The sequence below is a fragment of the Ambystoma mexicanum genome, chromosome 14 (genome assembly GCF_040938575.1).
Source record: "Ambystoma mexicanum isolate Mex_15411 chromosome 14, UKY_AmexF1_1, whole genome shotgun sequence".
In the NCBI taxonomy this organism is placed as follows: domain Eukaryota; kingdom Metazoa; phylum Chordata; class Amphibia; order Caudata; family Ambystomatidae; genus Ambystoma; species Ambystoma mexicanum.
The window spans coordinates 609,453,624-609,470,314 of NC_090940.1; the positions used below are offsets into that span (position 1 = coordinate 609,453,624).

The following is a 16,691-nucleotide window of genomic DNA, read 5'->3' on the forward strand; positions in this document are numbered from 1 at the left end:
AGAAGCAAGGCTCTAGAGTGACAATGCAAACGGAGGTGTTCAAGAAGCAAGGGTCCGAGTACAGGCCTTTGTAAAACAGTGGTCGGTGGTGTATACACTCACTTATATGGTCTGAGATATAAAGGAGAATATTCATACAGAACGTTGAGATACACCCATCTCACTTTAATAGCTGGTTTACAAGATTTGTTGCTAAGAGCAGGTCCCACCCAAAATCATCACCCCCCCCCCGACCCCCAGGCACTCTGTATGTGTTTCCAATACTCCCTCAGTCATGAAGAAAACACTGCCAACCAGCATGCTCTCGTGCACAATTGTACACAATTCTTGAAAATCACTGTTGCATCAGGCAAATCGTATAGTGGAGGTCTCCAAAATAATACTCTTTACTGGTTTTCCTAGAAGCAACACGTATACCTAGGCAAAACCAGCACTACCTGTAAACACGGTATTTTCCTCAGGTAACTGCCCTCCTACCCACACATTATAGTATATTCCTCACTGAAATTAAACTGTCCCCACCCTATTCACAATGTCAGCATACTTAGAATTCCTTGACAGAGTACAATCAAAATCAGTCAACTAATCCTGGCTTCAGGGCACAACATCAAAGCCTTTGAACTACACTACATGAGCCCAGTAATGTACACACGAAAGACTAGTTTAAACAGTCAGGTCTTGGTTAGTCTCAAACATACTAATTGGGCTCTGCTAGGTCATTTACTGCAGCTCTTGGCCCACAGCACTGCAAGGTTGGGTCCACCATGTCACTTCCTTCTGAAGCTGGGCAGAGAATTTAAATTGAGCTTAGCAGATTCCTCCTCGTTTGCTCTATGCATACACTTTTAGAGATGGCTTGATTTTTGGGAAGACTCAGCACAGTGCATAAGGTCAAGAAGATTGTCTGTTCGACATGCAGCAAACAGAGCCTTCAATGCAAGTGTCATTGCATCCACATGTTTCACAGCAATCAACCTTCTTGCTGTTTAGGTTTGTGTTACGAATTTAACAGCGGGCGAGAATCAGTCCTACACAGTAAACCTTTTCTCAACATCTACTTTTCTCCAACAAGTATACAACAGGATCATGTACAGTAATGAGACAATGTCAGAAGTGGCGCAAGGACATCCTCAATCGTAGAGCTGAATACCAAGGCTGCTAGAGACCAAAAGCCAAAAGATGCATTAGCCCTACAGAGTTTATAAGAACTTGTACTACCTAAAAATGGGCAAATACTGCCAAGAAAGAAAAATAGGATGTAAAAAATACTCCTAATAGGAAGAAGCCTTGCCCGCCCGGACCCCCCCAACCCCCACATATTGAGAAGCACAACCGAATAATGAGAAGGCCTAAATAACTAAACAAAGTGGGGAAATGTGAGTCCTAGATCGAGCCAGAAAAAAAGCACCCAAGAGGCGCAAACAGGAAGAGGATGCCTGGAAAGGGCAAGAAGAGGATAGACATAGGGAAAAGGAGAACACGCCCCAGGGTGGAGGAGGACAGGAAGAGATGTCCAGAGATGGGCAAGGAGAAGAGACTACAGAAAAACTCCATATGATGCAAGAAGATAAAGGATCTCAGAGAAGGTAAAGAGGAAGAACAGGCAAGGAAAGTTTTCCAGAGGTAGACAAGAAGAAAACCACAGAGTAGATTCTCCTGAGGGGTCAGCAGAAACAGAACCCCAGAAAAGGTAGACTGGGAAAGTGCCTGATCAAAGGATAGAAGACGAAATACAAGAAAGGCAAATCCAGATGATCTGAAACTAATCCACTTTGCAAAAGAGCAGCTGTGAGTAAGCCACCCAAAATGAGAACGCTGAATCGGAGCAAAGACACTAAATAAATACTTGTTCCAAAAATATTCTGAATCCCTCTTTATCGATATACTGGTCATTCTGAAAATGCCAAATAAAGACTACTTGAACAGCTAAAATGTGTGTCGCACATGAGACATTGCCACCGTACATAAACAAGGAAATGGTCCCAGATCCCGCCTTTTCAGTGACCCAGGTAAATATCGACCACCAATTGTCAGGATTGGTTTGGGCCTTAAGGTTCAGAGAATCTTAAGTCTGTTCACCAAAAGAATCAGAAACAAAAATCTATAAGCTTAGATTATCATTTCCGCTGCAGTCGCCCTCGAGATTTGCGCATGCCGCCCTGGCCTAAGGTATAGATGGATCAACAGTTAGGACACAAAAGTCTCAGCTGACCACGAAGGTCTTAATATTTTTCGGGTCTTTCCGTGGTGTCTGAGTGTAAGGGTTTTGAAGAAGGATGCTGGCACAAGGATGGCATTTTGGTTGGCAAGAAAACTCACTCCCCTATCGTTCCCCCCCACCCCCAAGAGGGGTTTCCTGCCTCAAACTAATACTAAAGAATGTCCGCCGAAATCAAACTCTACCATCCTCTGTCAGAACCCACTTCTATCCCTCACACTACAACTAAAGAATAACCCAACAAGTTCCTTCTCCAGGAGAATGACTCCCTTCTCATGGTATTTGGGGGGAGAGGTATTCCCAAAAGTGTGGGGAATGACTCCCTCCCCTGGCTTGTGGTGCCAACAAACCTTTGTACCAGTCAACTTCCGGCACCAGGAGAATTACTTCCTTCTCCTGGTGCTTGAGAGTGCTTCCCTGCATCTCTCAACTTGATCCTTCTCAAACCTTAGTGGACCTTTCCCTGCCACTGTCATAAGGATGCTTTACAGGGACGCTTAGTACAGTGTACCATCCCTTATCTGGTGATCAGTGGGCTTATTGCTGCCGTTGCAATGAGGAAGTTCTCCTAGGATGCTCAAATCAATTGAGTTAGGGTCCCAGACTCTTCTCTGGTAGCAAGTGGGCTTATTACTGCCACTGCGACAAGGAGGTTCCACTCAGATGTGCCTGTGTTGGGGGTCCCAAACCCTTCTTTGGTGGTCAGTGGGCTTATTGCTGGCACTGGAACGAGGACGTTCTCCTCGGATGCTCAGTCCACCCTTCCCAATAGTTTGATTGTTACTAATGGGACGGCAGAGAGTCACTCAAGCCTGCCTCTCTCCCACCCCTGTGTCCCCTACGGGTCTCTTGTACCTCCAGTTATCTTCTTTGGCACTTATGCCACGGGGCTTCCTAGGACTGGGGTGTGTCTCTCCAGCTCTTCAGGCGTCTCTCCCCTACTTCTGCCGCACCGTGGTGGCTCTGCACTCTACTGGACTGCTCAGCTCTCTTTTCCTGCTTCGCGTTTGGGTCTGCTCCAGCTGAACCCACGGATAACTCCCTCAGGGATTCGCCAGCGTACTCCACTCTTCGGGATCCCCGGTCAGCCTATAGGATTTGAAACTCCCGCTCAGGATGGTTTCCACACCTGCTGCCTCTCCCGGCTGGGCTTAACCAAATCTTCAGCCTTTCGTCTCTTCTTATACATCGTTGCCAGTGCCACCATGGTGGATTGTCAGTCTTTTGTTGTTTTTGATAGTTTGATCTTCATACATACTCGGACCACCTTGTACCAATACTAGCACAGTCAGTAATCCTCATGTCTTCAGTGCTCTTCTTTGTCCTGATACTTTCCGTTTTGGCTGTTTCTCCTAAACTATAGAAATACATGGGTCTACTGTCAAGGAAGTGGTCTGGAATGGAAGGGGCAGTAGGGAAGGTTGGGGTGTGACATCGGCCAACTGGCTGTACCCTAAATGATCATTCTTATCCCTAGAGAGGGGAGTCCTTCCCAATGAGGTCCTCCCACATTAAACCACCCCTAGGGCGGGACTATTGGGTAGCAGCCACACCTCTCTAGCCTCATGGGAAACGGCACCCCCTTGGGGAGAAGTGACGATCTCTGGCAAACCGTCACATGAATCACAAAACATCAAAATTCCTGACTGCATTGGTCGAGGCTTCTAGCTTTTGTCAGCTTGTCCAGTGCACGGAATATCATGGTCGAAGAAACGGCCGGGCAGCTTAGCTCTTCTAGGGTGCTTGGAATATGTACTGGAGTCTCAAGAAAGCACTGCCCTCAGCCAAAGTTCAGATCAATAAATGGGCTTTAGCTGCTGATCTTCTGACCCGGGACAATCACCATGTCCCAGTGTTCTGCACCTACCAAAACTAACACAAATGGACTACGGCTTGACACTATGGCACTTGTTCCTGGATCACTATCCGGTCTGTACATTTCTGACACATGCTTGTGCCACCTTCTATAACACCTCAATTTCTCTCCAGACTGCTAGGGCTGATTTTCTGCACTCTGGCCTGGTGGACAGATGTATAAAGACCAACCTAGTATACCAACATGCACAACTCTGGGAGCTGTAGACAAACCAGTTCAAAGTAGACAGGCAAGCGAGTGGTCTAGGCCAAGTCTCAACAGGGGGTGAGCATGTAAGGAATCCACAATGAACGCACACACAGTGCAAAGTCAGGGAACACACTTAAACAATCAGTTATAGAAATATTTATTTATGGCCACATCTCACTATGAAAAATGACTACTAGCATGTATATCACACAACACTAAGTAAAAGACATCCAAGTACAATCACTGGAGTTGGGCAAAATACATAACAAGCCCCTGAAAAGGAAGGTGAGAGTTGCTATGCAGCACTACAGATCCACAGAGACAACACTTACTTTAGAAGGCCATCTCCAAGATGTATGGGGCCTGCCTTGTGCCCAAAAGGTCACCAAAGTTCCACACGCTTTCGTGAGACAGGAACAAATTAGTGTAGAGCTTCTGGGGTCCAATGAAGAGTTCCAAGTGGTAGAGAACAAGCTATTCTAACTAACAAAAGTGTCCCCAACATCGGAGTGCTTGCGTGAGCAATCAATAGCAAAGCCAAACTGTTGTAAAAGTTACTTTTCTTTTGAAGGGGGGAGATAGGGGTTCAGTAAGTATCATTACAACTCACCCCCATACTCAGATTCTCCTTAAGACTAGGTAGGTCTTCTGAAGAGGGTCAGAAATTGCTTTTCCCGTCATCAGCTTCTGCCCTTGACGCCCAAGGCTTGAAGGTTCGAGCACTTATCCGGTCGGCGACAAATGCTGGTGCAAGGTCTTCGGGTTGGAGAATGCAGAGGAACTCTATGCAGGGCCCCTCTCAGCACAAGCTGTTTCTGACGACGGCCACCGTTGCACAGCGACACGGGAGGACACTAGCCACGGTCAGACTGCCTCCCATCTACGGTCCCATGGATGCTGGAACCACGCAATTTGGCAGAGGGGAGTCTTGTAGCATAAACTGGCACCCCCCCCCCCCCCAAGTTACAGGCCTCAACTCTGAATGGCGGCGTCTGCAGCATGGTAGCCTAAACCGAGTTGGCCAGCCACTGGATGATCCAGGGGCACTTCCGATGGCTCTTCTTCACAGAACTCCGAGATGACGCCGAGAATGGATGTTCCATCCACTCCAAGGGTCGCAGCTCCTTTGCAGGACTTCTGAAGATCAACTACAATGCAAGGCTCTTTCAAGACAGCAGCAGAAGTTGGTTGACAGGCCTTCTTCCAACAGGTCCACGGTCTCCTTGCAAGTCTTGCAGCCGGACAGGATACTTGGCTCCTGCGGTTTCTTCCAGGATTTCTCTAGAGTGGGTGCACTCCAAAACCAAATAGCCAGCCAGCCAGCCACACCCACACAAGTTTGTGATTTGGGACCAGACAGTCCCAACCCATTTCCTAGCAGCAAACACACATGGCCCTGCAGTAAGCCATGAAAGGCCTCTGCTGACCCAGGCACTGGAAGTCCATATAAGGATTTTCCTGGCCTCAAAGGCTAGGAAGAAGGGTTAGTGACAAGTTGGCCATGGGGCAAACGAAAAACCATGTGGCAAGGCCATGTTTGGACCCTGGCAACAGTTGGTAGCCAAACGCAGTAAACGAGGGAAGGCTAAAGTAAATTACACCAAAAATGAGCAAAAAGTAACTGCTACCACCAGCTTGTCCCATAGGCACACCTAGAGTAACCAAAAATCATGTTAGTCTAGGGCAAAACAAAGAGTGTACCCCATTTTACAGCATTGTAAGATGCATTGTACAATGATTAGTTAACAAAAGTGATAGCAAGTTACCAAAAGTGGCAACAAAGTAACAAGACTAAGGGAAACAATGTTTCCCAGTGCCGACAGCCTGAAGGACATGTCAGCTTCCCCATGACAAATGCGCAAAAGACAGTGTAGTGAAGCTGAAAGCGTCACTGTACTGCAAAAAGAGCAGGACAGAATCAAAAATAAAAGCTAAAGGTTTGTGGGTCCATAAAGGTGGTGTATAGAGAAATCTTTCCCAACACTGCCCTCTTCCTATCCCTTCATGTCCTCTAACCGCCACCATCGTCCTCCAAACTCTAGCCTTCCGTCAGCCTTTCCAGTGTCTTGCCACCATCTACCTGAAACTCTTGCCATCTTCACTCACCCATGCTATCCATTCGCCTTGCCCAGTTCACATGGGAGGTTTCCTCCCAGCCAGTGGATGGAGTCTTCCTACAATTGTGTGCGCTGGGTTTCATAATTGTAAATGATGTGATTAGTAGTTTGTGGGTAATGCGTTAACTTCTCCATTAGGCAACGCAAGGGCTGACTGTTAGGCAGAATCCTGAGCAGTGCCCTTAGGGACCACTACACCTGATTAAGACTACAGGTGGCAATACAAGTTTTACCTTTGGTACAAGCCTGTACTACTAAGTTATAGTGGTAGCAGTAGCAGAGCAGCCAGGCTTATCTCAAGAGTATATGAGCAGGAGCAGAGATTACACAAAGGAACCACAATTAATTTGACTCAAGCAAACACTGACTCAAGGTTTCAGGTAAAAAACTATAAGTACATTTATTTTTAAACCATCAGTTATAAACACAACACCTCTATTAAACTTTAAACAAAACCACATGTTAAATATACTACAACTAACCAATTCACTTTGTACAGTAAGTCTCAAGGTAAGTATCCTGTATTTGAATGAACCGGTGTTATGAACAAAACACGATACCGCGGATACGGATGCGATCACTTTTTGACAGTTCGGTCTACTAAATAAACGCGTATCCGTGACATGAAATGCTACCGGGGCAAAAACACACTCAGCACCTGAGATACCCAAAGGGAGTTGAAGGCAAAAATCACAGGCAATATTTAGGTTAGGCAGACAGTATCGAGAACCAGAAGTTCAAAAGTCAAAGGGTCAGAGCCAGGTTTAGGTGACACCGGAGGCCTGTGCCGAAGATCACATCGTTCGCCAGTTCACGGTTCCGTGTAGCCAAAAAGTACTTGAATATTGTCAATGTTCGGAAGCAAAAGTTATGAGGGAAGACAAGGACGAGCCTTGAGGATGAAGAAAAGGGGTTCACCCAGTTTCCTAGAGTAGAACACAGTACCTTATTTCCACGATGCAGCTGGTGCCCTGGCAGTTGTTCCGGTTGGTTTCCCGCAGACCCACGGTTCCTGGAGCTTCGTTGTGAAGGAGGACGTCTGAAGGGGGTCTGCACCACACAGGGAAGAAGCCGACAGCAGCGACAACGCAAAGGTGTGCTCCTTAAAAACAGGAGAGACTCAGCAGGTGGCTATCCGGACCACTACAGCAGTGTGCAGCGATTTCGACCACGGCGGAGATCTCTGGCTGAAGATGATGAGCTGGTTATCCCCACCAGGCTCAAGGGAAGAAGACTCCGGACTGGATCGTCTCTTAGTCATCGAAGGGTAGATAGCTCAGGACTGCAGCAGGGCTTTACCGGGACATGGTAGTTGCAGCAGCCGCCGTTCTCTCCACTTCTCTTCGGTTCCTTTTAGTTCCAGAGGCGACTCTTGCTTCTAGCCCAAGAGACCTGCCTTTTATGCGCAAAACCCCCATTCACACAGCCTGGCTGGGGTTGTCCGGCTGGGACAACCACCTCAGCCAATCGTGGCAAAGTGTGACTGGGGTTTCTTAGGATACCATGTGCAGGAGGGGACTACACCCCTCCCTCACATTCAGCCCACCTAGACACACAGGCGCCAAGAGGAGGGCTTCTCTGCAGAAGCCCGCCAAAAGAAGGTGAACAAAGAAGGCGAACCTAGTTTGCCGCGCAAAGTAAAACACAAGAAGGACTTTAACAAAAAGAAATGGCGAATAAACCCAACCGGAGCCAAAAGAAAGACGATTTGGTCAAGAGGGTTTATGTTCGAGGCCAATATAATAGCCACAAACAGTACCACGTTTATCTAATATAATCGCGGTAGAAAAGTTAGGGTAGATACCACTGCCACCAGCCAAGTCTAAATGTTAAAAGAGCAAAACAATTCTCAGGGAGGTACAGACAGAAAAGGGGTACATATTAGCCCTTTCCAGTACTCCATGTACGATGGGGTGTACTGGGTCTGTGGAAAAAAATGACTATGTAAAGTAAATGGCAACTTTACCTTTCTCTGGGAGACAGTAGTCAGCCCCAGCGAAATGGAGTCAGCGGGAAGTCTAAAAGACAACCCTGGGTTACTACACTAAAGGTGCTGTGTAACCCATACAAGAACAGGGGCACTAGGAGTGGTGTGCTCCAGTGCCCAAGATCACACAATGAGTAACAACACATAGGCCAAAACACATGTAAGAGTGGAAAAAGGATGTACACTCTTACCAGGTGGAAAAAATAAACTCCAGAAATCCAGCAAAGCTGCTGGGGGACTCACTAGGTGAGGGAAATTAGCCCTAGAAGGAGAATTGTCCCTAACACTGACCACCGTGCTAAAATAGCCTATAAGAAGCCTTGCACGCGAGGACGAAACAGCAGCATTCCCACTGGGAGTTTGCTGCTGCTGTCCATAGGTCTTTTTCGGGGAGCTTCTCTCAAGCAAGGCCCAGCAAGTCTAAGAACACGGTGGGGCAGACACAAGGCACTCTGTGCAGCCTGAACTCACAGTCAGTTTCTTTTAAAGGCAATTCCTCAAATGGACTGTACCTTTTCTCACCGTTTCTTAAAGGTACAGCACTGTGATGTAGTCTCATTAAGCAAGCCCTAGTCACCTTAGGGTGGCATGGCAAGGGGTAGCTAGGGGATCAACCACCCCAATCCACCTGCCCTGTGGCCAGCAATACACATCTTATGGTGACACCGGACCCTACTGGCAACCGCACCATCTGTCTGCAGGGTCAAGCAGGAGACTGTCACAAAACAAATAATTTCTGAGGCCCATGTAGGTAATTTTGCAGTAATCATTTCTCTAAAGTATGAAGGCTCTGAAAACCTCAATTTGTTTGCGGAACCTGAAGATATGGAGTGATTCTGGTGGTCCTATTCAGTTCGATAAAGTAGGTCGTCCAGAACTGCTCTATCCTGATTTGGTGGCAAAGGGATGGACACAAAACTCAAGCAAAACCTGGCCTGGCATTCAGTCATATTTGATGGATCTGTTTATACTTTAAGCATGGGTAAATATATCTAGTTGCCAGATACTAGCCAAGTGTAAAAATTCACTAACCCCACTAAATACTCCACACACACGGCACGCCATCTTACTCACAAAGTGTCAATTATCACAAGGGAATGGGTACTCATGAGTGTACATTCTAAGCCCTAATTCAAGACAATTGAGATCCGGTGTATGCTCATGTATGTTGCAATCATTCCAAAGAGAAGGTGGGGACAGTGCAATCAAGGCGTGCAGCAGAAGATGGCTGCCTACGCCTAAAGCACACTGAAAAACATTGTTTGAACTCCTCATTTTCGCTTATGTGTGGGAGAGGCGAATTTTGCTGTATAAAGCACCAGCATTAGAACAAGGTGAATCCTGGTAATGGATGACCTCTGTGTGGCCCCGGGGTCTAGCGGCCTTGCCAATTGTGTGAAGTTGCATTTTACAACAGTCATCACCCGGGTTCATTTGCTATTTGAATCCATGCCCCAGCTTTATTTTTTAAAAGATTATGTACTTTCTATGCCTCAGTGAGCCAGTTTGTGCCAGTCGCATGCCTATGTGCTCCTCACTCCTCCCTATGCATCTGACCCCTCCCCATCCAGTCCTATTCCACAACTCTGGCCCCTCCAGTTTAATCCCTGCCTCTAGCCCTGGTGCCCTTCCTCAACAAGTCTGTCGTGTCCTCCAAACCTTGACATCTTGGGCACGCTCTTCCTTTTTACCCCCTTCCAATCCTCCCCCTACGGGCAGAGATCCTCCCTCTGCCCTTCTCTCCCATCACATCCGATGAGGTCACTAGAGCTGTCCACTCTGAACTATTAAGGACAATATCAGCTGCCTTGCCCCTGCACTTGCTGATTTCTGCAACCATTCTCTTGCAACTGGGTCTTTCCCCTCTTCCCTCAAGCACTCTCTTGTGCACCCCCACCTGAAAAAAAACTTCCCGTCCACTCGTGACCAGCCAACTACCGCCCCATCTCCATCACCCCTTTTATTGGGAAACTCTTGGAGAAGCTGGTTTTCCCCCACTGACCCACCCTACTGAGCTGGTTGGTTGCCTGCACTACCATCAATCTGGATTACGAGCATCCAGAGGCACGGAAACTGCTTGCATCTCTTGTCTCCAAGTCTGCAGCTGTTCTCATTCTACTCGATCTCTTCTCTGAATTTGATATGCTCAGCCACTCCATCCTCATAAAACGGCTCCACGATACCCTAAGTATCTCGGAGCGGGCACTGGACTGGCTGACCTACTTCCTGACAGACGGTCCCTCCCAGGTTATCCAGGGCTCCGTCTCTCCCAGATATCACCACTCCTCTCTCCTAGAGTGATCACTTTCTTCTTTCCTGCCATCTCTCACTCTCTCCCCTCAGGACAAGCAAACTCCAGCATTGCCACCTACCTTCTCGGTCATCCGACCCATGCAGCATGTGTCAGTTGAGGCTTTCACTGCCACTTTCTCTCCCTCTCCTCGTCCTCTGGCTGACTCATATCCTGACACAGCCCTTTCCATGCTCCACTCTTTTATCTCGGATACTCTTGATGTTCTGGCACCGGTCATGAGGATCCGCTTGAAGCCCAAAGCCAAGTGCTACTCCTGGTATGACTCTGACCTAGTCACCCTTAAAAACGCAAGTGCAGGGTGGCTGAGGGGAAATGCTAGCTTCTTGTACATCCTGCTCCAAAGGCAATATTGGCTCTCTGTCTGCACTAAGGACAGCCCACATCCAAGCGGCATAACTTGGCCAAACTCCAAAATCTGCAAGGAGTTGGCCAATCCTGCTGCAGTCTCTACCTCTCCTGTCCCCTCACAGGTCCTCTGCGTGGCCCTGGCTTCTCATTTCATCTCTAAAACCCAGGACATCCTGTCCACCCTTTCGGCCTCTCCTCCTCCCTCTACTCGCTCCTCTACCTCTGGCTCCACTGTGGCCACCTCACCTCCTTTCTCTTCCTTTCCTTGGTTCTCCTCCGACGAGGTGTCTAGACAAGTTCGATCTATGAAAGTCACGGCAAAACAGGGTCTTCCAAAACCATCAAAGACCACATTGACACCCTTGCTCCTGCCCTGGCTGACTTTTGCAACCACTCCTTCACCACTGGAGCCTTTCCTTACCCTCTGAAGCACTCTATTGTGCACACTCTTCTCAGGAAACCCTCAGCCGACCCCTCCTGCCCAGCTAACTATCGCTGCTCTCCATTACTCCTTTCCTGGGCAAACTCTGGAAAAGCTGGCCATCTCCCAGCTTAATCTTCACACTGAATCTGTTGGTTGTCTCCATGACCATCAGTCTAGCTTCAGAGCAGCCAGAAGCACGGAAACTGCTTTCTAGAATATCTGTGAAGACCTGCTATAATCTTGATTCTAATCTCCCCTCTATCCTCATCTTACTTGATCTCCCTTCTGCCTTTGACAGGGTCAACCATGCCATCCTGTTCAATCGTCTCAGTGATAACCTGGGTATCACCAATCAGGCCTGGCCTGGCTGACCTCTTTCCTACATTATCGGCCCTCCCAGGTCCAACCTGGGTGACTCTTTTCCTCTCACTCTCTACCTGTGGTGTTCCCCAGGGGTTTAACCTCTCTCCCTGGCTGTTCAACCAACACCTGGCACCTCTCGCCCACAGCATTGCTGCTCTCTGCTCGAACTTTGTGCTATGCGGTGACACAGCTCGTTTTCAGGCTCGACTCTGCCACCTATTCTTCTCTCATCTCTGACTGTCTGCTATTCAGGAGTGGTGTGCCACCAACAATCTCTGCCTTAATGCCAGTAAGAAGGAGATTCTCCTTATCGGCACACCTGCGCCCTCCTTTCATGTCACTCTGGCTGGCCTCCCTTGGCCCTCTTCCTGCTCCCACCTGTGAGGCCAAGAACCTCTGGGTCATCTTCTACTCCACACTCTCCTTTTCTCCTCACATATCTGATGTCTCCAAAAAGTCAAACTTCCAACTGCACCTCCTCAGAGGTATTCTTCCTCTCCTCTCCTTCCCCCAAAAGCTCAGTCTCTAGCGCTCTGGTTCTCTCTAGGCTGGACTACTACAACAGGCTCTTTCTAAATCTACCTGCTTCTACACTCCGCCCTCTGCAACTCATCCAGAACAGGACTGCGAGACTTGTCCTTGGCCTCAAGCCCAGGGATCGTATCTCTCTAGCACTTAAATCTCTGCATTGGCTCCCAGTGGCTGCGAGGATTAAGTTCAAGACCCTCTGCATTATCCACAAGGCTTTCTGGGGCCTGGGTCCTCAATATTCCCAACTCTCTCTTCGCAAATACCTTCCTACTCTAGCTCTTCGCTCCTCCACCTCCAACTCCCTCAGGGTCAGTCGCTTCTCCAAGCAACGAGTTGCTGGTAGATCTTTTTCTTCGGCTGGGTCCTACCTCTGGAACAGCCTCCTTGCCTCTCTGAAACTTGAGGATAACCACCTCAAGACCTTCCTCTTTGCTTCTGCCTTCTCTTTTCTCTCTTCCTCTCCCCTGCTGATTTCCTGTCTGATATTGCACTGGTCACCTGGCTACCCTCTGATTTCGGGCTCAGGTCCCTGCCTGCCCAGTTGCACACCCGCACTGCCTCCCGGCAACCCTTGCATTTGGATATGTATCTGTAACCCTACAGTCCCCCTACCTGCACTTTTGGACACCTGCCGTCAGCACTTACCCTTGCACCTGCCGCCTGCTGGCCGCACTTCTTGTTATTGTTTTGATCCCATGTACATCACTGCCTCTTCCCTGGCACTTTTCGTCTCCCCCGTCCCCTTCACTTGCACAATCTCAATGTCACCTGGCCTAGTAAGATCGTTGTCTCTGTCCTCCCTCTGTTCGCCCTTCCTTGCCTCGTTGCGCCTTGAACCACTTGTGTATAGGTGCCTTACAAATGCCATATATCACCTCTGGCATTCCCCAGTGCTCCAAGCTTTCTCCCTTGCTCTTTAAAATCTATCTTGCTCCGCTTGCACACCTAATTTCCACTTTCTCTGCTTACTTCCAGTGTTATGCAAATGACACACAACTCTTCTTCAAACTTTCCTCTGACCTCCCTCCTTACTTCCTTCTTCATTCCCAACTGCCTATCTGGCATCCAGTCCTAGTACGCCTCCAATGATCTACACCTCAATGCCAGCAAAACTGAGATCCTTCCCATTGGAACTCCTGCTCCCTCTTTCTTCCCTTCACTTTGGCCTCCCTCTATGGGCTCTTCCCCCTTCTTCATCTGAAGTCAGAAACCTCAGAGTCATCTTCGTCTCCTCGCTTTCCTTCCTCCCTCACATCCAGTAGGCCCACTCAACTCCACCTCCTCAAAGGAATCCTTCCTTTCCTCACTTTCCCCCAGAAGCTCAATAACGCTAAAGCTCTGGTACTCTCTATGCTGGACTATTGCCACAGCCTATTCCTTAAACTACCCTCTTCCTTAATCTACCCTCTTCCTCTCTACGTCCCCTCCAGCCTATCCAGAATAGGGCTGCAAGACTTCTCCTTGGCTTCAAGCCCAGGGACCTCATCTCTCCAGCCTTAAAATCTCTCCACTGGCTCCCGGTTGCTGCAAGGATCAAATTCAAATCCCTCTGCATCATCCACAAGGCTGTCTGGGGCCAGGGGCCTTCCGAGTCCTGGCCGCCACCCGCCCCCCCAAACACCTCAGCCTCCGGCCACTCCCAGCTCTTGCCTTTGGGGCACCTACTTGCCTGTGCTGTCACAAGCCTGCACTCATTATTGGCACTTGACCACTCTCACTAAGTGATCTCTGCCAGGCCATCAACCTGCCTGCAACTTACTCCATAGCACTTTCTCAGTGGAACTTGTAGCTCTTACTCCCCTCCCCCCCCCCGCCCCTCGTCTCTTCCATCTCTCTCTGCACTTGCACGTTCTGAATGCCCACAAGGCATAGTAGGACTGCCTCTTTCTCTTCGTTGTGATTATATTTGCCTTTCGTTCCCATGTTGACTCCCCGCTGCCCTGTGGGCGCCTTGAAACACAATTTACTTTAGGTCTAAGCGCCTTACAAATGCACAATAAATACATGTCCAATGTAATAACTTCTTGACCTATCAATTTGCTATTTAGGTACAAAACTTAAATAAGTTTTACATAATTGCTTCAAAACAATAACTCCAACTTACAACTTTAGAAGAATTATTTTGCGCCATCTAGCTCTCAGCTGCATTTTCCTGATGCCCCACCATTTCTAGCCCAGACACACCCTCCTCACTACCATCCAAGTTGGACTGACTGCTGTTTCAATGGTCTGCCTGGCTCATATCCTCTTGCCTGTCCCCTCAGTATTCCTCTCAGTCTAATTGACGAGACATCCTGGAGCTGGCGCAGTTCTAGAACAAAAGGTCACTGCCCTAATGAAACTACTTAACTTCTAGACCCTTCTGACTGATGCCATGCCTTTAAGATGAGAAGCGTAAGAAGAAGACAAATGGACCATGCTGCAAATCGACGCAGGAAACAAAAACAAGAATGCACCCCCAAACTCTGCAATGACTAGCAAACATAACAAACTGCAGTTAGATGTCAATGAACACAAATGTTTAATGCAGTTTTAATCAACCTGAAAACCCAGAGTCCTTGTCGGACTCGGCGGCTGCCATTCCAAGGAAAAGTGCTCGCTGCTTCATCTCTGGCACCTTGCTCAGCCGACTCAGTGCTGTCTTTTGAGTTCCTGTAGAGAGATGCTTGCCCTCCATGGTTAAGTGGAAAAACTTTTGAAACACTGCTCACATCTTCAGAAGAGTTCTGGAAGAGAAATAAAGTGGTAAACCTTCATCAGTGAGCAAAGGAAGAAGTGCTTCTGATGGGTCGCATAGCACAATTCAAGAGGTAAGAAAAACAACCAAGAGGATTTGGTTACATCTAAGCTCTTCTTGCAGATCCACTGAATGCTTTGCCTCCCATCACGTGTAACCCAAAGCATGTGGTAATGTCATCCAATATGACACAGCTCTGCTGCCAATAATCTAGTGCTGCCTTGACGGCACACAGAAGTGGCATGGCAGATCTGGAGCGTTGAACAAAACAAACACTATAATGGGAATGTCTGAATCAAAACCTGCAGTTGGAAGCCAGAATAAGAAAATAAAATGGTATGACTAGCGAGCAAATATTTATAAATACATATCTGCCTTATTAGGCTGTAATGTTTTCCTCCCTCTGTATGTTTCTCGAATGGTGATTTGCAAAAAACTGAACAGTCTGCGTCTGCCTTATTTGCTACCAAGTTCATCTGTTAATTTAATGAGGATTCCCTGATGGCCAGGCAGCGATCCAGATAATATTTGGAGGTGGGAGTATTTTACTACCTATTTTTTTAAAGTTGGGAGTAAAATGATTTTAGGGAGTAAAAATGTAAGTCCAATTCCCAGTGGGAGTATTTCATAAGCGAGTAAAAATAAGAACTGGAAAAATGAAAATCTTATTGTAATCATTTTTGTACCCATTTATTCATGCACATTAAAAGGAACAGGTTTACTTTTTCCAATCAGGTAGTAACAGAAGTTTCTTCCTGTTGTACTGTGTGCACTACTGATCCAAACATATCCATGTAACTGTGTTGGTGAACTCGGAGGCACAAGATTCTGACATGGGCAAAATATTTTCTCTCCCCATTTTAATTTTTGGGGAGTAAAAGTGGCCAATACACCCCTTATCTGTAGGGCTGTGTTCAGGAATGACTGTGGCGATTTTGTTCTACTTTTTTGTTTGACATATGTACCGGTTTTGTGTGGGGTATTCGAACGATCCTTCAGATGACGTCACTTCTCCCCAGAGGTGATCCCCTTCCCAGGAGTCTAGGGATGTGAGACAGCTAACCGATAGCCCCCTAGTGGTGGTAACATGTTGGAGGATCTCATGGGGAGGGACTTCCCTCCTCGGGACAAGGACGTGCTTCTGAAAAACAGCCCCATTATCTCCCAACCCCACAGGATAAAATCATCATCCAAACCTTTCTTCTCTGTGGTAAAGGAAGAGACGAAGTGTTACTGCAATACGTAGTCTCGCTAGGATAGGCATGGGGACAAAGAAGATCCCAAGAACACTACCTTCAAGCATGATGAGTGTTCGATCAGCTGTGGTCAATCAAACTGGCGTTAAGCTGTGGCAGTCCCAGCTACACAGTAAAGAAGGATAAGGAGAGAACTTCCTGAGGGAGAAGTCAACAAGCTAGGAGGCCACAAAAGGCCTCTGAGTTGGGAACAGGGCATTTGAAGGCTGTAGGAAAGCAGCAGTGTGGAGTGACCAGAACAAAGAGAAAAACGCCAGGAGAGCATCTCATCCGTCGGCTGCGAGTCGACAACCCTGAAGTTGAGTCAGTGTGGTGGTGGCGTGAACTGTTG

General features: G+C 47.8%; 1 protein-coding gene across 1 annotated transcript in view; it reads right to left on the reverse strand.

Annotated features, from left to right (window-relative positions):
* CIPC (CLOCK interacting pacemaker) overlaps nucleotides 1-16,691 on the reverse strand; it is a 63,477-nt gene that overhangs the window by 22,794 nt on the left and 23,992 nt on the right. The window contains exon 2 of the mRNA XM_069638017.1: nucleotides 14,909-15,093. Coding sequence (XP_069494118.1) covers nucleotides 14,909-15,044 — 136 coding nt within the window. The 5' untranslated portion in view covers nucleotides 15,045-15,093. The remainder of the gene's footprint in view (nucleotides 1-14,908; nucleotides 15,094-16,691) is intronic.